Source organism: Elephantulus edwardii, unplaced genomic scaffold (genome assembly GCF_000299155.1).
Source record: "Elephantulus edwardii isolate Elephantulus edwardi_28Jun2011 unplaced genomic scaffold, EleEdw1.0 scaffold00046, whole genome shotgun sequence".
Taxonomy (NCBI): Eukaryota; Metazoa; Chordata; class Mammalia; order Macroscelidea; family Macroscelididae; genus Elephantulus; species Elephantulus edwardii.
The window spans coordinates 9,150,641-9,169,217 of NW_006399796.1; the positions used below are offsets into that span (position 1 = coordinate 9,150,641).

Genomic DNA, 18,577 nt, shown 5'->3' on the forward strand with positions numbered 1-18,577 from the left:
TTATATGGTCCAAGTCTATTATCCTTAGATACAGTTAAATTTTCAGAATGTTTATAAATTTTCAGATATTTTCCATTCATTACTTAGTATTTAAAAATGCTAAAATTATAAAGTTTCAATAAAATGCAAAGTATTTTCTTAAAAAAAAATCATACATGAAGCCACATAAAAACAGGGAAAAGGTTTTAACCACTTAAAATTCCTATCTGTTAACCACTCATTTTGTTATGTAAGTTTATATACACAAGTTTCTTAATTTCTTCTAGAAAACAAAAAGATAGTTAGTATTAGGAACAGAATCATTTTTAGATCTACAAATATATATATATATATATTTATTCAAATATTTAAATAATTGAGAAATGGAAAAAACATTAAAACATGATTAGAGTGATATATTGAGACAATGTTAAAAGAATTACTGGGTAGGAAGATGCAAGCAAAATTAACGTGGAACAAATAATTATTTTAAGTTCTTTTATAGAAAATTTGACAAGCTGAGGGTAAAATTTATTAACACTTAATAAGGATGAAAACTAAGGATTGTATGGACATATCTTCTCAATCCTTTTTGGAATCTAATCACTCTAGGACAAGAAAGAGAAATTCCTTTTTAAAGCAGTTATCACGATTTTGTATTCTGTATTTCCTCTTTTCTATAGGTAGTACAAAAATCCATCCTTTCCACATAATAGGAAAGTCAACTGAAAGCTTATGCTATTCTAGAAAAAAATCAGGCCAAAGTTAATAAAGTATTTAATTATTCCAAATAAACACTTGAACATTTTTCTACCTTTTCTCACATTAAAAAAGACCAAAAAATTAAAACATTTTTTAAAAGCCCACCAAACTTGCTTTGTATAATTGAAAAGCAGTTTTCTCCAAACTGTCTAAAACATAATTCCTATTTAAGTATAGAAGAAATGTTACAGATTAGCTGTGAAATAAAAACATGTCATATACAGTACCTCTGATTCTGCACTGACAAGTTGCTGCTCTCTCTTCTCTAAGTCTATTAGGGTTTTTTGAAGTTTTCCTTCTAAAATAGTATATTCAGCCACCTAAAGTAGAGTAAAAAAGTAAAATGTTATGTTTCCTTCAAATTCAAAGCATACACAAATTAAAAAAAAAAAACAACCATCATACCTGAAACAGGATGTAGAAAATAAAGTCATTAAGTGACATCTACCTACTCAAAATAAGCAAGCTCTGGTGTCCCAGTAGGTAAGGAGATACTCTGCCAACCTAAAGACAGCGGTTTGAATGTTCCATGGGAGAAAGGCAATCTCCTTTTGTACAATTTAGTCTCTAAAAACCCAGGGAAGCTGGTTATGAGCTGGTTCTGACTTGACAGCAAGGAGTTTGAGGTTTTGCTTTTTTCAAATACAAAATAGTAATCCTTTTGACTATAACAAAGGAAAACTACTCAGCTTCTGCTTAACTATCTCTAGCGATAATTTTTTTTTTTTTACCGTTGAGTTGGAACCGACCCAAAGCGGACCCTCTAGTGGGTTTTCAGAGGCAGTTAACTGCACTGGAGGAGACTGCCCATCCTTCTCCCCTGGAACAACTGGTGGCCTGGAACTGTGTGCCGTCAGGATAGCAGCGCAGCTTCTTGCTACTAGGCCAATTTTCCTATGGAACCATCAGTCTGCTAATAAAAAAGCATTTAATCAAAGTTTACTGCTTTAAATCTATTTTGTTCAATATCCCACTATCCAAGATCTCTGAGGCCCTGAGCCATTCACTTAAAACTTTCTTTCCCTAGAACTAATCCTATTGCTAGATCAGCTAGTCTGTTCTAAGTCTTTCTTCCTAATGGTTTATATCTGAACCTATACTATAGCGACAGTAACTATGTGCCTGATCCCTTCCTAAGTGAAGGCCTCTGGTTGGTCCCCTAGTCAAGTACCCAAATTTCCAAAAGCCTCAAGCTGTTTTCTGCTCTGCTTTTAAGGAGTTGAATCCTATTCAAGAAAAGAGGCCTACCTACTCAGCATGTACTAGATTCAAGGGCTCTCTTGGGTTTCTTTCAATTCAGACTGATCACTTTTACGAAATCAATTTTTTTCTATTCTCCCCCTCACTTCCCATGCCTCATCCTTTTCCACTGGTAATAAACCCTGGTTTCCTGCTCTTAGAAGATCACCCTTCAATCCCATTTCAAACGCACGGTCAGAAAAAAAAACTGTATATAACTTACTATTCCTGAGTCTTGGATATCTCAACAAGTTTCTTCAACCATTATTCACATATTATAATTTCCATATCCTCTAACAACTTGGATTTAATATAGATTCTAGACTAAGTCCTTTAAAAAATAGGATGCTCAGATATGATCTCACTAGTTCAGAGATGAAAGAATACACACTGTCTAAAAGGACATGTCTATTATCCTAAAATTATTTTTGTTATTTAAAGGTCCTACTTATACTTTTCTTTAAAAGTACACTTTCTAAAATTCAGTTGGTGATATAGGCAGAGCATTATAACTAATCACTATCTTTTTGTATATGATTCTCTTAACTCTAGGACCTCGGTTTGGATAATCTGAAAATCTGTTAAATATGCCATCTACCCTGATCTAAATCGTTAATAAAAATGTGTCAAGTTTTGAGTGTCAAAGCCATAAAGAAACAGAGAGGTGAACAGGAATATCCCACAGTATTCAAACTACACTGTTTTCCCTCTGGGAAGACAAATGTCTGTGCTCTGAAAAATGCTGAATTCTGTCTCAAACTATCCAAACTTCACTGCCTTTGTTCAAGGGAGTTCTCTGTTTAGAAATTTCCTTAGGATCACATGGCTATGTCTACTAATCATCATCAGAGTACAAAGATCAATTTATCTAGAAAACATTTCCTAATGCTTCCTACGTGAGTTGATGCCTGCCTTCCTTTAGGCGTGCAGCTATCTGACTGGCAGTGTTAAGAAACACAAAGTAAACATCATCTCAATTGCTCTAGAAGGCAGAACAAAAACAACATGCAATCACACAACAATTTAAAACTAGTTCATTAGCTGAAAATTACTTCAGTACAATCATTGGCATAATTAGGTTACTAAAAGGAAAACAGAAAAAGGAGCAAAAGCTACCTACCCACAAAGTGGTTTCCAAAAGCAAAGGCTTGGCATAGTTGAAAATATTTCACTTTACCCCAAAGCCACAAACAAAGATAAAATATCTACCTCAAGTTTACTTAAGCTTTATTATTTGAGAAAACATCTGTGTGTAACTGAGGACTACTTTATCAATTGGAAGAATCTCCACAAAAATAATTAGTTTTCTTACAGAACATGGGGGGAAAAAAGAAAGAAAACATTTTTCTCCCCGAAAGTGTCTCAACTGATGACCTAAACTAGGTAACTGATAGATTATAAAAACCAAATCAATTATAATAACATCTTTAGATATATAGATCAGGAGAATTAGATATTAACTTAATATTGTTTTGTGCTATCAAGTTGCTTATGACTCACAGAGACCCTAAGTACAACAGCCCTGAACCCTGCTCTATCCTGGGCCAACTTTATTGTCTCTGACACATCTACTCTCATTACGCCAGTAACTTAATTAATCCATCTTATCAATGGTCTTCCTCTCTCTGTCCCTCCACCCTTTCAAGCATGATGTCCCTCTCCAAGGACTGGTCCCTCCTTGCAACATGCCTAAAGTATGTCCGACGAAGCCTCAGAATCCTTGCCTCTAAGGAGTAGCCTGATTTCACCCTTTCGAGAATGAACTTGTTTGTTCTCCTAACAGTCCATGGTATACTCAGCACTCTTCTACCTCACCACAGCTCAAAGGCATCAATTCTCTTTCTAGCATCCCTAGTCATTGGCACTGTACAGCTCTGTGATGCACAGCAAGCAACTGTGAAGACTATGGCTTGGATAAGACACATCTTAGTCTCCACACTGATGTTGCTCTTCAGTTCTCTGGAAGGTCCCTGACAGCCGGCTTTCCCAATGCAATTTGTCTCTTGATTTCCTGGATGCTGGTACCAAGAGTGTTTACTGTGGAGACAAACAAACTAAAGCTGTTAACAATCTCAGTCTCTTCATCATCTATCATAATGCTGCCAATCAGCCCAGTGGTGAGGATTTTTGTTTTCTTGATGTTGAGCTTCAATCCCTATTGAAGGCTGCAGTCCTTGACCCTCTGCAGCACGTACTTCAGGTCCTCCTCAGTTTCAGCAAGCAGGGTTGCGCCATCTCATAATGCGGACTGGTGATGAATTTTCCTCCAACCCTGATGCCACATTCCTCCTCATAGAGCACAGCCTCCCAGATGGTCTGTTCTGCATGTGGATTGAAAAAGTATGGACACAGGATATATCCTGGTGTATACTCTTCCAATTTTGAACCATGCAGTGTTCTCCTTGCTCTGTTCTGCCGACTGCCTCCTGGTCCAAGAACAGGTTTCGCATAAGCATAATCAAATGTTCTGGGATTCCCATTCTTCTCAGAGTCAGCCACAGTCTGTTGTGATCCATATAGTCAAACATCTTTGCAAAGTCAATGAAACACAAAAAAGACATTCCTCTACCACGTTCCGCTTTCAGCCAAGATCCATGTAATATTATCTGTATATCCCTAGTACCACAGCCTCTTCTAAACCTCGCCTGCGTATCTGGCAGTTCACTGCTGACGTAGTCCTTTTTGGATCATTTTCAGCAGAATCTTGTTTGTACGTGATAGTAATGATACTGTTCGATGATTATTAAAAAATCTTGATATATCTAGTTTGATCTTGATATAAGGTAAACTGGTAGTATAACGGTTAAGGACAGAAGACTGAATCCACCAGTGAAGTCTGAATCCACAATGGTTCCTTGGTATAAAAGACCTGGTGTTCTACCATAAAGACCAAAGAAAGCCTAGGGCAGCACTCCTCAGTCACGCAGTGTTGTTAAGACTCTGAATCAATCTGACATACACAACACGACTACCACCTTAATATCATCTATCTACTACACAGACTAGTTGTCAGGTGTCCTAGAGTCGACTCCCACTCATAGTGACCCTATCAACAACAGATCTGAACCTTGTCCTTTCCTGCATCATCTTTACCAACTCTTTGATGCTCAGAACCACTGTTAAAATCACTGCACCTATCCTCCTTGCTGAGGGTCTTCACAGACTTGTTCTTAATTTTGAATTGAAAAGTTATTTAGGTAATACTTTCACAGCGACCCTATGTACGAGAGCCCTAAACGCTGCTCTATCCTGTACCAACCTCGCCATCTCAAACACACTCATTCCCACCACTCCACTCACAGAATCGATCCAGCTCATCGAGGGTCTTCCTCTCCTGCACCGTCCCTCCACTCTCCCAAACATGATGTCCCTCTGCAAGGACCAGTCCCTCCTTACAATATGCCCAAAGTATGTTAGAGGAAGGTTCAGAATCCTTGACTCCAGGGAACATTCTGGCTTCACCCTCTTCAGGACAAATCTGTCTGTTCTCCTCGCAGTCCATGGTATATTCAATATTTTTTTTAAAAAAGCTAAACCAGTTGTCTGGGTGTTGACTCTGACTCATGATGACCCCAACCATACACTCCATTGGATTTTCAATTGTGGGTGTTTTGGAAGAAGTTTTCCAGGCATTTCTTCCCTCATACTAAGTCCGTAAGCTTTAATTTATTACCTGCTTGTTATTTTGCACAGAGCGGCAGATATAAAACTAATTTAAGTAATTACGTAATTTCCCATCCATCTTGTTAGTTGCAGGTGTACTTTTAATATAGTACTAAAGATGTTATACATATTTGTGGAAAAACAAAGCAATTAATGAAAACGAAATAAATACACTGGAGAATATGGGGCTGAAGTAGTTAGGAAAGAAAAGCATAGAAGGTATATGTTTGGGATCTAAAAAATCTTAGGTTTAATACTGAAGGTTTAATGTGGGTGAAGTAAACTATGTACAGGAAATTATCACTGAAAAGTAGTAATGTGAACAATTCTTAGGTTTAGACAGGGCTGAGATTAGTTCACATTTCCACCAGGCAAGGTGCCAAGACCTTGTAATACAGTAGGCATTAAACTGAGTTCTCAGATCAATATTACTAAACAGTGCTTTCACTAAAGTATGCACTAGACCAACCCTAAAAAAGCTTAAAAGATCAAGCTATTAACAGATCCAAGTAACTTAATTCCATACCAGAACAGTACCTTTTAATGGAATATAGGAAAATTCAGTAATCAATAAAATAAAATTAACAATGTGAAGCATCTAAAGGCATGCAAAGATGTGGAAAATGATAAGCCATAACCAGAAGAAAAACAGCAGAAGCAGATCTCGAGTACGATGACGGAAGCAGCAAATGAAGCACAAAGAAAGTCTTTATAAACGACAGTTAACTATGAAACATCAAGCAATTTAACATACATATAAGCTGAAATCCAAAAATGATGGGAGAAAAATCCATATTCTAAAAGAGGCTTGAACATACCATGGACTACCAAGAAAATAAACAAGTCTGTCATGGAGAAGATGAAACTAAGTTTCTCCTTGGAGGATAGGATTTTGACATTCTGTCTTGGACATGTGGCCAGGAGGGCCCAATCCTTGGAGAAGGACATCATGCTCAGAAGGATGAAGGGATGGCACAGGAGAAGACGACCCTGAACGATGAGATGCATTAAACAGTAACTGTGCCAATGGGGGTTGTGTGTCGGAATCAGTGAGACTGGTTCAAGACAGAGCAGGCTTCAGAGCTGCTGTCACTATGTGTCACAGGCAACTTGAAAACACACAAAAAAGGGATACAAACTTTAAATGCTTTAGATCCAAGAAAGTGAAAGACTCTAAGGAGGATAAACACATACATACACACACATATACACACAGGTACACCATAATCATGATGCTTTTGAAAAAACAGTGACCAAAAAATTCTTGAAAGGCAGGAAAGAGGAGAAAAAAGAAAACTAACAACAAAAACATGCAGAGGACCAAAGATAAACAATGGCACATTTCCCTTCAAGAACACAAACCAGTATTTATTTTCTATAGTAAGATCAGATGATTTCAATAATCAACAGCTGGTGGGTTTCAAGCATAGACTTTGCAATTAGCAGTCCAGCACTTAGTCTACTGCATCACCAGCTGTTTTTGCACACCACTGGCCTTCCAGAGATGTATCAGAGGCTGTAAATTTCACAGGAGAAAATTGCTCACCTTTTTGCCACAGAACAGCTGGTGTGGCACATGCCTTTGGTAGCACAACTCCTTACCACTAAGCCTATCATTTTTTGTCATTTTTAAAAACATGGATTGCTCTTGTTGAGTCAATTTCAGGACACAGTGAACCATATAATAAAAAACTGCCTCACAAGGTTCCCAAGGTTGTCAGCCCAAGAAGAGGACTGTCAGGTCTTTTCTCCTGCAGGATCAACAGGAAGGCTCAAGCTGCCAAAAGTCTTTGTTTGTAGTTGAGTGTTTAACTGATGCATCACCAGGGATTTCGTAATTCTTGAAAAAGAGCTTTTAAGTTTTAGAAATTTTTTAAAATTACAGTACAATTTTTATATATTCCTAATTGTTATTTTCTTTTTCATTCATTCATTGGCTTTTTTCTAGAATATTCACTCTGTGTTATGCAGATGGTACAACCCTGTTTGCTGAAACTGAGGAGGACCTGAAGAGCTTCCTGCAGAGGGTTAAGGACTACAGCCTTCAATATGGATTGAAGCTCAAAAATCAAGAAAACAAAGATTCTCACCACTGGACCAATTGACAACATCGTGATAGATGGTGAAGAGAGTGAGACTGTTAACAGCTTTAGTTTGCTTGGCTCCACAATCAACACTCTTGGTACCAGCAGCCAGGAAATTAAAACACAAATTCCACTGGGAAAGTGTGCTGTCAGAGATCTGTCCAGAGTAATGAAGAGCAAAGATGTCAGTCTGGAGACGAAGGTGCACCTGATCCAGGCCATAGTCTTGGTAATTACTTGCTATGCATCAGAAAGCTGGACAATCACTAGGGATAAAAGAAGGAGAATTGATGAGCTGTGGTGCTGGAGAAGAGTACTGAATATACCATGGACTGCTAGGAGACTAACCAGGTTCATCCCAGAGAGGGTGAGACCAGGCTGCTCCTTGGAGGCAAGGATTCTGAAGCTTCGTCTGAGGTACTTTGGACAAGTTACAAGGCAGGACCAGTCCTTGGAGAGGGAGGTCATGCTTGGGAGGGTGGAGGGACAGCACAAGAGAGGAAGACCCTCGATGAGATGGATTGAGTCAGTGACTGGGGTAACGAGGATGGATGTGTCAGAGATAGTAAGATTGGCACAGGATAGAGCAGAGGTTAGGGCTGTTGTAGAGACAGTAAGATTGGCAAAGGATAGAGCAGAGGTTAGGGCTATTGTACGTAGGGTTGCTATGAGCCACAGGTGACTAGAAAGAATATTAACAACAACATTCACTTTTTCTATTTATGCATTATTTGAATAGGTACTATATTTTCACAGTTCACGAAAGAGCTTAGAATAAATCGCCTACTTCCTAACATCTAAGTCATTTGCTCTCACCACAATTTATCCTTCCCTAGATTTTAACTCATATGTATGATGTGATTACCAATATTTTTATCTTTTCCCTTTCTACTACCTTTTTCTTCACTAGTGATTCTCTCTCTCGGTCTCTTTTCTTCCATTCCTCTGCAAGAGCTTGCATATGAGCCAGTTCCTTCTGCTTTAACTACAAAGGGGAAAAAAGAATAGTTAACAAAAACTCATCTATTTCAAGTAAAATAATAAATGGTTTCTCGCTAAACAAGTAATACTGGCTCCTGATGTGGCTCTTCATGCATCCCATTTTAACTATTCAGAAAGAATTGGAGGATGCTTGAGACAAGTAAGATTCAAGAGACTAATTCACGAGAGTATAAAGCTAAAAAACATTTTCTGAAATCTCTTGACTAGATACTGATGGCAGCCAAGATCTAGAAAAATCAGCTATAAGCTGAGGACGAGAGATCAAAGAAATTTCACATTTCACCAGAGGACATTCAAGTAGCTACCAAACACGAAAAGATGCTCATTAGCCATCAGAGAGGCAAATCTAAGGACATAAAAGTTTATTCCCTCCAGCATGGCTAACAGAAAAACAAAAACCAGAAAACAATAAATGTTGTGGAGAATGTGGGAAAATTAATAGTAGTGAAAATGCAAATGGTACTACTGTTGTGAAAACAATGTGGGTATTTCTCAAAAAACTAAAATGAGAACTACTGTATGACATCGCAATTCCACTTACACTCTGAAGACTTGAAACAGAAACTCAGAAACTTTTCTATCAATGTTCACTGCAGCACTATTAACAATAGTCAAGGAGAAGAAACAACCTAAATATCCATCAGCAGATGAATGAATAAAGTAAATGTGATACTATATACACACAATGGACTACTAATCAGCCACCAGGAAAAATGAAGTCTTGAGACATGATTCTGTATGGGTGGAACTTGAAGACAATATGCTAAAAGAAAAAGGTCAACCATAAAATGGCAAATATTGTATTACCTGACATATATTTAAAAAATAATAAAAGGCAAATGCACAGAAATCAAAGTTTACTGAGGTGCGAAGAAGAAAAAAGGGAGTGAACCGTGCTGGGAAAAATCGCCCTGATTATGAACTAGAGTTATAGCTAATTGCTGTCAATGAGTTGCATACTTAAAAAAAGTGGAAATGGAAAAACTGTGTGATATATTTACAACAATGACAGGAAAAACGGTAGCAAATGAGGCTATTATAACAATGAAATACAACATGGCACTTGGTTCCTTGTTGTTACTTAGGGTCTTAGTTTCACGGGACATCTTATTTAACTGGATGAAATAATATGTTTCTTTTTTCTATTCTACCTTCAACAGTAACTGGGTCTTAAAAGCTTGTGTGCCATCATTCAAATCATAACAGTTGGTCTCTAGTCATTTACAGCAAAAGGAGAAGAATGTGATTCAGGAATAGAAGGAGAAAAAGTAAAAGTTTAGTTCCATGAACAACTGCTTCCTTTGCCATAAGATGAAAGAAATAGATGTGGCTGGCTACCATTACTGATCTTGCTAGCATGTGATATTAGTGTTATTGTTCAATAATTTCCACACTCTGTTGGATCACTTCTTTGGAATGGGAATAAGTACGCATCTCTTCCAGTCAGTTGGCCAGGTAGTAGTTCTCCAGATTTCTTGGCAAAACATGGTGAGTTTCTCGAGGGCAGCAACTGTTCGCTGAAATATATCAATCAATTCTGGGGGCTTTGTTTTTTGCCAATTCCTTCAGATTAGATTAAATTTCCTCTTTTATCACTACTACCTTTTAATCATATGTTGTTTCATCAAATTCTTTTCTGTCAGCCAATTCTTTCTGGTATAGTGACTCTGTGTACTCCTTCCATCTTCTTCTGATGCTTCCTGGGTCATTCAACATTCCGCCCACAATATCTAGAAGCACTACAACTTGAGGTTTGAATTTGTTCTTCAGTTCCTTCAGCTTAAGAAGTGCCAAGTAATTTTCTTCCTTTCTATTTTCTGACTCCAGGTCTTTGCACATTTCATTAACATTCTTTGTCTTCTAAAACTGACCTTTGAAATCATCTGTTCAGCTCCTTACTTCCTAATTTCTTCCCTTTGCTTTAGCTTCTTGGTGCTGTAGTGTAAGAGTCAGGTCTCTTCTGATATCCACCTTGGTCTTTTCTTCCTTCTCCATCTTTGTAATGATATTTTTCATGGATAACATTCTTCATGGATGACATTCTTGATATCCTCCCACAGCTCACCTGGTCTTCACTCATTAGTGTGCAAGGTCTCAAGTGTGTTTCTGAGATAGTCTTTAAATTCAGGTGGACTAGAGTCTTCAAAATGAACTGAAGCCCAACATCAAGAAAACAAAGATTCTCACCACTGGGCCAATTGGCAGCATCATGATATACAGAGAAGAGATTGGGAATGGTAACAAATTCAGCTTGCTTGGTTCCACAATCAATACTTCTGGCACCAGCAGTCAGGAAATTAAAGGATGAAGTGCATTGGGGAAAATCTGCTGTCAGGGACAACTGCAGAACTCTGAAAAGCAACGATGTCAGTCTAGAGACTGATCCAAGCCATAGTCTTCACAATTACTTCCTATGCATCATAGAGCTGAATAACTAAGGATTATAGAAGAAGAATTGATGCTTTTGAGTTGTGGTGCTGGAGGAGTACTGAACATAACTTGGACTGTTACGAGAACAAACAGCTCTCTTCTGGAGAGAGTGAAATGAAGATGCTCCTTGGAGGCAAGCTCTCTCATACTTAGGGCATGTTTCCAGGAGGGACCAGTCTTTGAAGGAGGACATCATGCTTGGAAGGCTGGAAGGAATGCTCAAAAGAGGAAGACCTGAATTAGAAGGACTGACTCAGTAACTTATGGAGGAGGTAGGTATATTAGAGACAATGAAATTGGCTCAAGACTGGGCAGAGTTTAGAGCTACTGTACATAGGGCCACTATGAATTGCAGGCAACTCTATGGAATATAACAACAACAACAAACTACTATCGACCATCTTAAGCAAATAAACCATAGATGAATCTTGATCAATATAGAGGTAAATGCAGAATACAATATTAAATATTAATGGACTCGAAACTTTTAGAGCCATGAACTCCTGAAACTTGTCCCAAAACAAAATTTAAACCTTCAATCAAAAACATTCCTTGATGTCATCTTAAAACTGAACAAGTTAAAGCAGTAAAAAATGTCTGCATCATGCTTTATATCTATATATTGCATTAAATGAAAAGTAGTAAAATGTCTTTGTTATTGTTTGGTGCTATCTAGTATGACTCATAGTGACACTATGAACAAGAGATCTGAATCACGTCCTAGTGCCATCACCATTATCACTGACACGTTCAAGCCCATTGCTGCATTCACTGTGTCAATCCCACTGGTAGAGGGTCTGCCCCTCCTTCACCAACCCTCCACCCTACCAGGCATCATGTCCCACACCAAGGAACTGCCTCTCCTAGCAACATGCCCCAAGTATGTGAGATAAAGCTTTGTCACCTTTGCCTCCAAAGAGCACTTTGATTGCATCATCTCCAAGACCCCAGTTTGGGTTTCTTTGGCAGGTCAATGGATTTTCAGTACTCTTCTCCAAGTCCACAGTCATCAAAAGTCCAAAGGCATCAATTCTTCTTCTGTCATCTTTATTCATTGTCTGGTTCTCAGCAGTGTAGAAAGCGCTTGAATCAGGTACACTTTCACCCTTAAACTAACATTATGGCTCTTCAATAATTTGGACAGTTCCCTGACTAAAGACTTTTCCAGTGTAATATGTTTCCTGATCTCTTGATTGTTATCAAGTTTAATGAAAGTTAATTCAAGCAAGATGAAGTCAATGACACTTTCAATCTTTTTGTAACCTACCATCATGTTGCCTATAGGTCCAGGGGTGAGAATTTTTTATTTCTTGTTGTTAAAATGCAAATCATATTGATGGTTACAGTGTTTGATCTTCTGCAGCAATAAGAGCTTGAAGTCCTCTTCAGTTTCAACAAGCAAGGTTGTGTCATCTGCATAACATATGAGTCTACCTCCAATCCTGATGCCATAATTCTTCTTCATAAAATCCAGCCTCCCAAATACGCTGTTCAGCACATAGATTGAAAGGATATGAAGAAAGGATACATTTCTGACAGACTTCTTTCTTGATTCTTAAACCATGGAGTGATCCTTTGCTCTTTTCACACAATAGCCTCTTGGTCTAAACATAAGTTTTGTATAAGCAGTTTAAGTGTTTCATATAAGTGTTCTTAGATTCCCATTCTTTTCCAGGTTAGCCATAATTTGTTATGATCCACACAGTCAAATGCCTCTGCACAGTCAATAAAGCACACAGTCAAATGCCTCTGCACAGTCAATAAAGCACAAACAGACATCCTCCCAGTACTCTCTGCTTTCATTTAGGATCCATCTGACATTAGCAATGATATCCATAGTGTCATGGCCTCTTTTAAAGCCAGCTTGAACTTTGGAAATTCCTATCTATGTACTGTTTCAGCCATTTTGAAATGATCTTCAACAGTATTTTCCTTGCATGAGATAATATTGTTTGATAATTTCCACATCCTGTTGGATCGTCTTTCTTGAGAATGGGAATATGGATATCTTTCAGGCAGCCAGCCATGTAGTTGACCTCCAAATTTCCTAGAAATGACTAGTGAACACATCCAGAGCTGCATTTGAAACAAGTCGACCAGTATCCCATCAATTCCTGGGGCCTTATTTTTGCCAGTGCCTTCAGTGCAGTCCAAACTTCCTTCATAACCATTGCTTCTTAATCATACAGTATCTTCTGAAATATTTCAGTGTCAGCCAATTCTTTTTGTTTGAGTGGGTATCAAAGTATCAATTCTTTCTGCTATTGTATGAGCTTTGATAAATGTCAATAGTTGTTGAGGGGTATCAGGCCTTCTATGCATAGGGTCACTGTGAGTTGTGCTTGACTCGAAGGCAATCAACAACATTGCATGCATACACACACATTAATGAGGAAGGAACAATATGGAAGAATGGTCACACAACTCAAAAGAATGTAATTAATGTCATGAAAGTGTACAAGTTGTTGTTTTTTTGTTGAGTTGGAGCCTACATTCCAGAGCTGACTCTCCAGGGGGTTTTCAGAGGCAGTAAACTGCATGGAAGGAGACTGCTCAACTTTCTCCCAGGAAACAGCAGGTAGATTTGAACTTCATACCTTTTTGTTGGCAGTGCAATCCCTTACCATTAAGTCACTAGAGCTCCAAAGTGCACCAGTACAAACTTGAATTGATATGTTTTGCTGGGTATAGTCTCAGTAACAGAAAAAAAGGAAAGACATCTTCAAGTTCCTAACTTCTGATTTCTAACCCTCATTCCTAATTTTGCTCAAGAATTATGCACAAAGTTGAGGGAAATTCTTCTGAATGACTTCTTCCAAGAGGTCACATTTTAACTATTTTTATTCTCATATTTTTTAAGAATACGACATTCAAAGAAACTGAGGCAGTGTAATCATACAAAAAAGAAGGGGGGAAAATCTGCTATAGAGAAGAAAAAAAATACACTAAGCATCCCAAAATGGACTTTTTTAAGTAACCTGATTTTCAAAAATGTCCTCTTGCATTTCTTTCCACATTTCTAGCTCAAGTGCTGCTTTGTATTCTAAAGTTTCGCGAGGCTCTGTCTGGACTTCTGAAGGACAAGGTGCTGGTGGAAGAGAAGATGGCTTCTGTGCTACAGCAGGTAAACCCTAGAAGACGAAGAATTAAGCACATTTAAACAGGCAAGCTAACACAAGTACATCAAAAGAGTCCTTTTAAAGAATAATTAGATAACAATTATATTTACCTGAGATGACTCAGAGACAAAAATTTCACGCATTTTCACTAATCCATAATCTTCTAGAGTTACTGTATAAGAAAGATCTGCTATTCTGTTATTTGACCTATAAGTGGAATCAGAAGTATCTTAAAATTCAGTGAAATGTGTGTATTATTATTTTTCATTTTCTCAAGACCATAGCATGGAGGAGTAGGAAACATTCCTTTTACATTAAATTCTTGCTGCTAAAACTGTAGTCATTTGTACAGACTTTAGGACCTTCCACATGATTTTATTTTACCATCATAAAAATCTTTGAAGTATACATACCAATATTTAACACAAGATGTTATAAAACAGCTATGTAATATTTGGAAAAACTAAAAATGTAAAGGAAAAATTAAAATTCTCACTCCCACAGATAATCACCGCTGATATTTGGTTAACTTTTTTCTTCTGTTTCATATGTATGTAAATATATGCATGTTATACATTTGAAAGTTAAGAAAACACAATTTTCTCTTTTTCCCTATAGAATCAGGAACATTAATTTAAAAATAGAATTTTTTTTATGTCAATAAAATGCACTGTGACTATCTGGAGTAAAGACACCCTTGTAGCATACCGAATAATATGATGTGCTGCCAACTGAAAGGTCAGTGGCTTAAATCCCACAGTCAATACATGACATCCCATAAAGATTTACAGCCTCTGAAATTGACAGCTGGAATTGATGCAATGGTAGGTCTGGTTTATATGAAGCAAAATATATTTAATAACTACTGTTTTTCTGTTAGTCTGTCATCCTGTGATGTTTTACATATTATGGTTATGCTAGAAGATACATCACAAACACTTAAAAATATCAGCAACAAGATCCCATGGTAGAGAAATCAGTAGCATTTTCATAGGCAGACTGACTAAAAGAAGGATGTTAAGGATCCATCTCTGAAAAATTTTGACCATTGAAATTTTATGGATAGCATCAGAAGACTGATACAGGAGAAGCTGCTGTGGTATTAGTCTAAAAGTTGGCTACCTTAACTGCAGATACACGGTCTTGCAAATCATCAACAGCTGTGGGATTACAGTAAGACAAAGAATGCTTCCCACACTGGGCACAAGACTTGAGGAAAGCAAGATTGTGGCAGCAAGACTTGAGGGCAACTAGAGCAAATCCCTGGTGACAGCAAGACACTGGTGATGGTGCTGGAGAGCTGTGGCACTGCTGTGGAGATACCACGGCAAAGGGTAACCTGAGGTGTCTTGTATTAGTGCTGGCCACAGTTAAAGCTTTTCCTATTCTTGTGGATGCTTGAAGAAGAAACTGACTTTTAACTTCTCTAAGTCAAAACTTGCTGGATGATTTGACTGTTCAACCAAAACCTAGACTACTTGAGGAACTGTGCCTTGGAGCTTGGGCTACACCCAGACTTAAAATGCTTGATATTCTTTGTCTCCCCCATTCTCCAACTTCCCTAATAAACTCCATTCCTAGACTGCAACTCCGAATCAATAAGAAATAACAAACCTCCTGCTATTCCTGTGGCTCCAGAAGTACCACAGGGTTGGGCTACTGGCTCTTTATCTGCTTTCTGTTCTGAGGGGCTGGGCTATTCTCACTCCCTCTGGCTCTTTCAGAGAGACACTCATGGTCCTGGCCTTTATGTTCCATTTTCTGCTCTTCAGATAGCCCTCAAGATGAGCAGCACTCAAAATATGGCTCAGGAAAAGCTGCCTCTTAAAGTCAAGTCAACCTTGATATAGACAAGACAGTTTTCTGATGTTACAAGACTCTAAATGAGAATAAACAATGTGGTACAAAGAGTTTACTGTCCAAAATGGCTTGGTCACTTTCAAATGGCTGATTGGGAACATGCAAATAAGGTCTATAAACTGCTAATTATGCAATTGATTAGTGTTCCCATATAAAGGCAAAAAGGGGAGACACTTGCTACCAGTAAGAAAGAAGTAGAGAATATCCTTTGGGGTAATTTCTGTGAGAGACAGAGAGACACCAAGATTGATACACCGCAACAGAGCAAAGAACCAGAGATTGGTGTAAGAGAGAACAGTCCTGGGACTGTTGCCCCATAGATAAAACTCAGCCATCTTTGCACAAGCTTACAGGAGAACCTGGAGAGAGGTGCCATAATTGGCAAGATTATGAGATCTTTGTCTAAAACTGACCAAAAGCCTCAAGGTTAAAGGTTAAAGGGTCTTCAAGCACGCCTCAGAAGCTGTTCTGATTGAAGAAATGGGTCCTGTTGCCAACCTAAACTGTAACTTGTAAATTTCTCTAACAGACTCCATAATCATGATTACTATGGTTCTGTGAGTTCTATGTGGCCATTCTAATAGATTAGCAAAACCAGTAGCAGAGCAGCGAGAATTCTGGAGGTACTATAATTGGTAAAAATAGATGCAGAAGTATGGAGACATGTCTGACTGCATAGAAAACAATGCTGTGCTTGCATAATGTGGGTGGACACTGTCATCCCTTGCGAAGGTCAAATATTGCCACCGCCCCTCTTTACAAACTGCTAGACACCTTCAGTAATAATTGGAAAGTGGAAGATATGAAGTGTGAAACTAGAGGATACACAAAGTAAGCCAAAGGTCATTAAAAGGACAGGAAAGAAAAAGATCAAAATAGATGTTAGAAGAAACTCTGACACTTGCTCTAAAACATACAGTAAAGAAAGAAACAATGAAATAAAAGAGCTAAAATAAATATTTGAAAACGTGTCTCAAAAAGACAAGCATTACAATAAAATGTGCCAGGACCTAGAGTAAGAAAACCAAAAGGAAAAAACTATTTCTTTCAAGCTGAAAAAAAAATGGAACAAAAAATTTAAGCCTCAGGTTGCAAAACAGAATGATGACTGTGTGGGCAAACTGTTGAGCAAAGCAGGAAGCATCAAAAGAAGAAATGAAAACACAGTCACTGTAAATAAATAAAGGAAAAGTTTAACATCCAGCAATTTCAGAAGGTAGCATGTGATCAAGAACCAAGGTACTGAAGGAGGAAGTCCAAGGTGCACTGAAAGCATTGGGAAAAAACATGGCTCTGAGAATTGAAGTAGAAATTTAAATATGTCAAGAATAAAAAGTCATAGTCCAAAGCATAATAATGTACAAGCACATAAATTCAACTCTGAATTACTAATAACTAAGAAATCAGATGGCGAATTTAAAATTGTCAAACTACTAAGAATAGAGGAGAAAGGAAGTCAGTAATCTAAATAAACACTATTGCAGACTCTATTTTGTGGAGGGTAAACAAGTACCAAAAAACAGAGGGCAAACTAGTTCTCACATCTCATAGAGAGAAGTTAGAAAACAATGGAAAGATTGTGGTTACACTTGTGTTCTAATCAGAACCATTAGATTACTCAAAAGAATACACCAATTGTGCAAAATGTATTATTACCCTTGTGCTGCTATAACAGGCACACTTTCACTGAAAGTTTGACGCCAGCACTGTTCACCATCAGCACCTAAAAAGCGAGTTTTTTCTGAAGATAAAACGTTGGAGAGCTGGATTCTTGCAATTCCAAGAAGTAAATCTTTACTCATTTTATCCTTGTGCCATAATTCAACCAGCAATGGAATCCTAAAGAAGGGAGAAGCACAACTCTGAACTAAATTTTTCTTGAGCATTTTTAATTAATCTCTTTTTTTTTTTGCTACAGACATCAATCAGTAGTTTATTGTATGTTTAGTCCAAACACATTCAAAATGGAAACCCAAAGAATACTTTCCACCTAAAACAATGAACTAGATTCTACTAGCATATAATGCTTAATACATTACAGCAATAAAGATGGTAATCCATTATCTTCTATACCTACTAAAGCCAAGATGGTAAAGTCAGTAGACAACTTCGTTACCTAGACTGTTACCTAATACACAATTGCTAAGGATCTAATTTTGTAACAAGCAGGAATACTAATGTATTTTCTAGACCCTTCCTTATTTAAGAAAATCCCCCAAAAACTATTATTCTCATAAATAATTTTTCATTACCCTTCCTTTTTTCTACCTCTAAAATAATAGCTAAATTTAATTTGTGACCTGGGAAAGCAAATAAACATTATAAAAACTTCAGACAGCTGATTCAATATTTTCATTTTATAAAATAAAAAATAGAAAACATAATTATACTATAATCATTCTACGAAACAGTAAAAATTCATAGTTCTTAGTTATTTAT

General features: G+C 37.5%; 1 protein-coding gene across 1 annotated transcript in view; it reads right to left on the reverse strand.

Annotated features, from left to right (window-relative positions):
* Positions 1 to 18,577, reverse strand: part of CEP120 (centrosomal protein 120kDa) — a 97,179-nt gene that overhangs the window by 36,757 nt on the left and 41,845 nt on the right. Inside the window, exons 11-15 of the mRNA XM_006885999.1 lie at positions 17,795 to 17,977; positions 14,389 to 14,485; positions 14,138 to 14,290; positions 8,623 to 8,712; positions 969 to 1,061 (exon numbers count right to left, since the gene is read on the reverse strand). Coding sequence (XP_006886061.1) covers positions 969 to 1,061; positions 8,623 to 8,712; positions 14,138 to 14,290; positions 14,389 to 14,485; positions 17,795 to 17,977 — 616 coding nt within the window. The remainder of the gene's footprint in view (positions 1 to 968; positions 1,062 to 8,622; positions 8,713 to 14,137; positions 14,291 to 14,388; positions 14,486 to 17,794; positions 17,978 to 18,577) is intronic.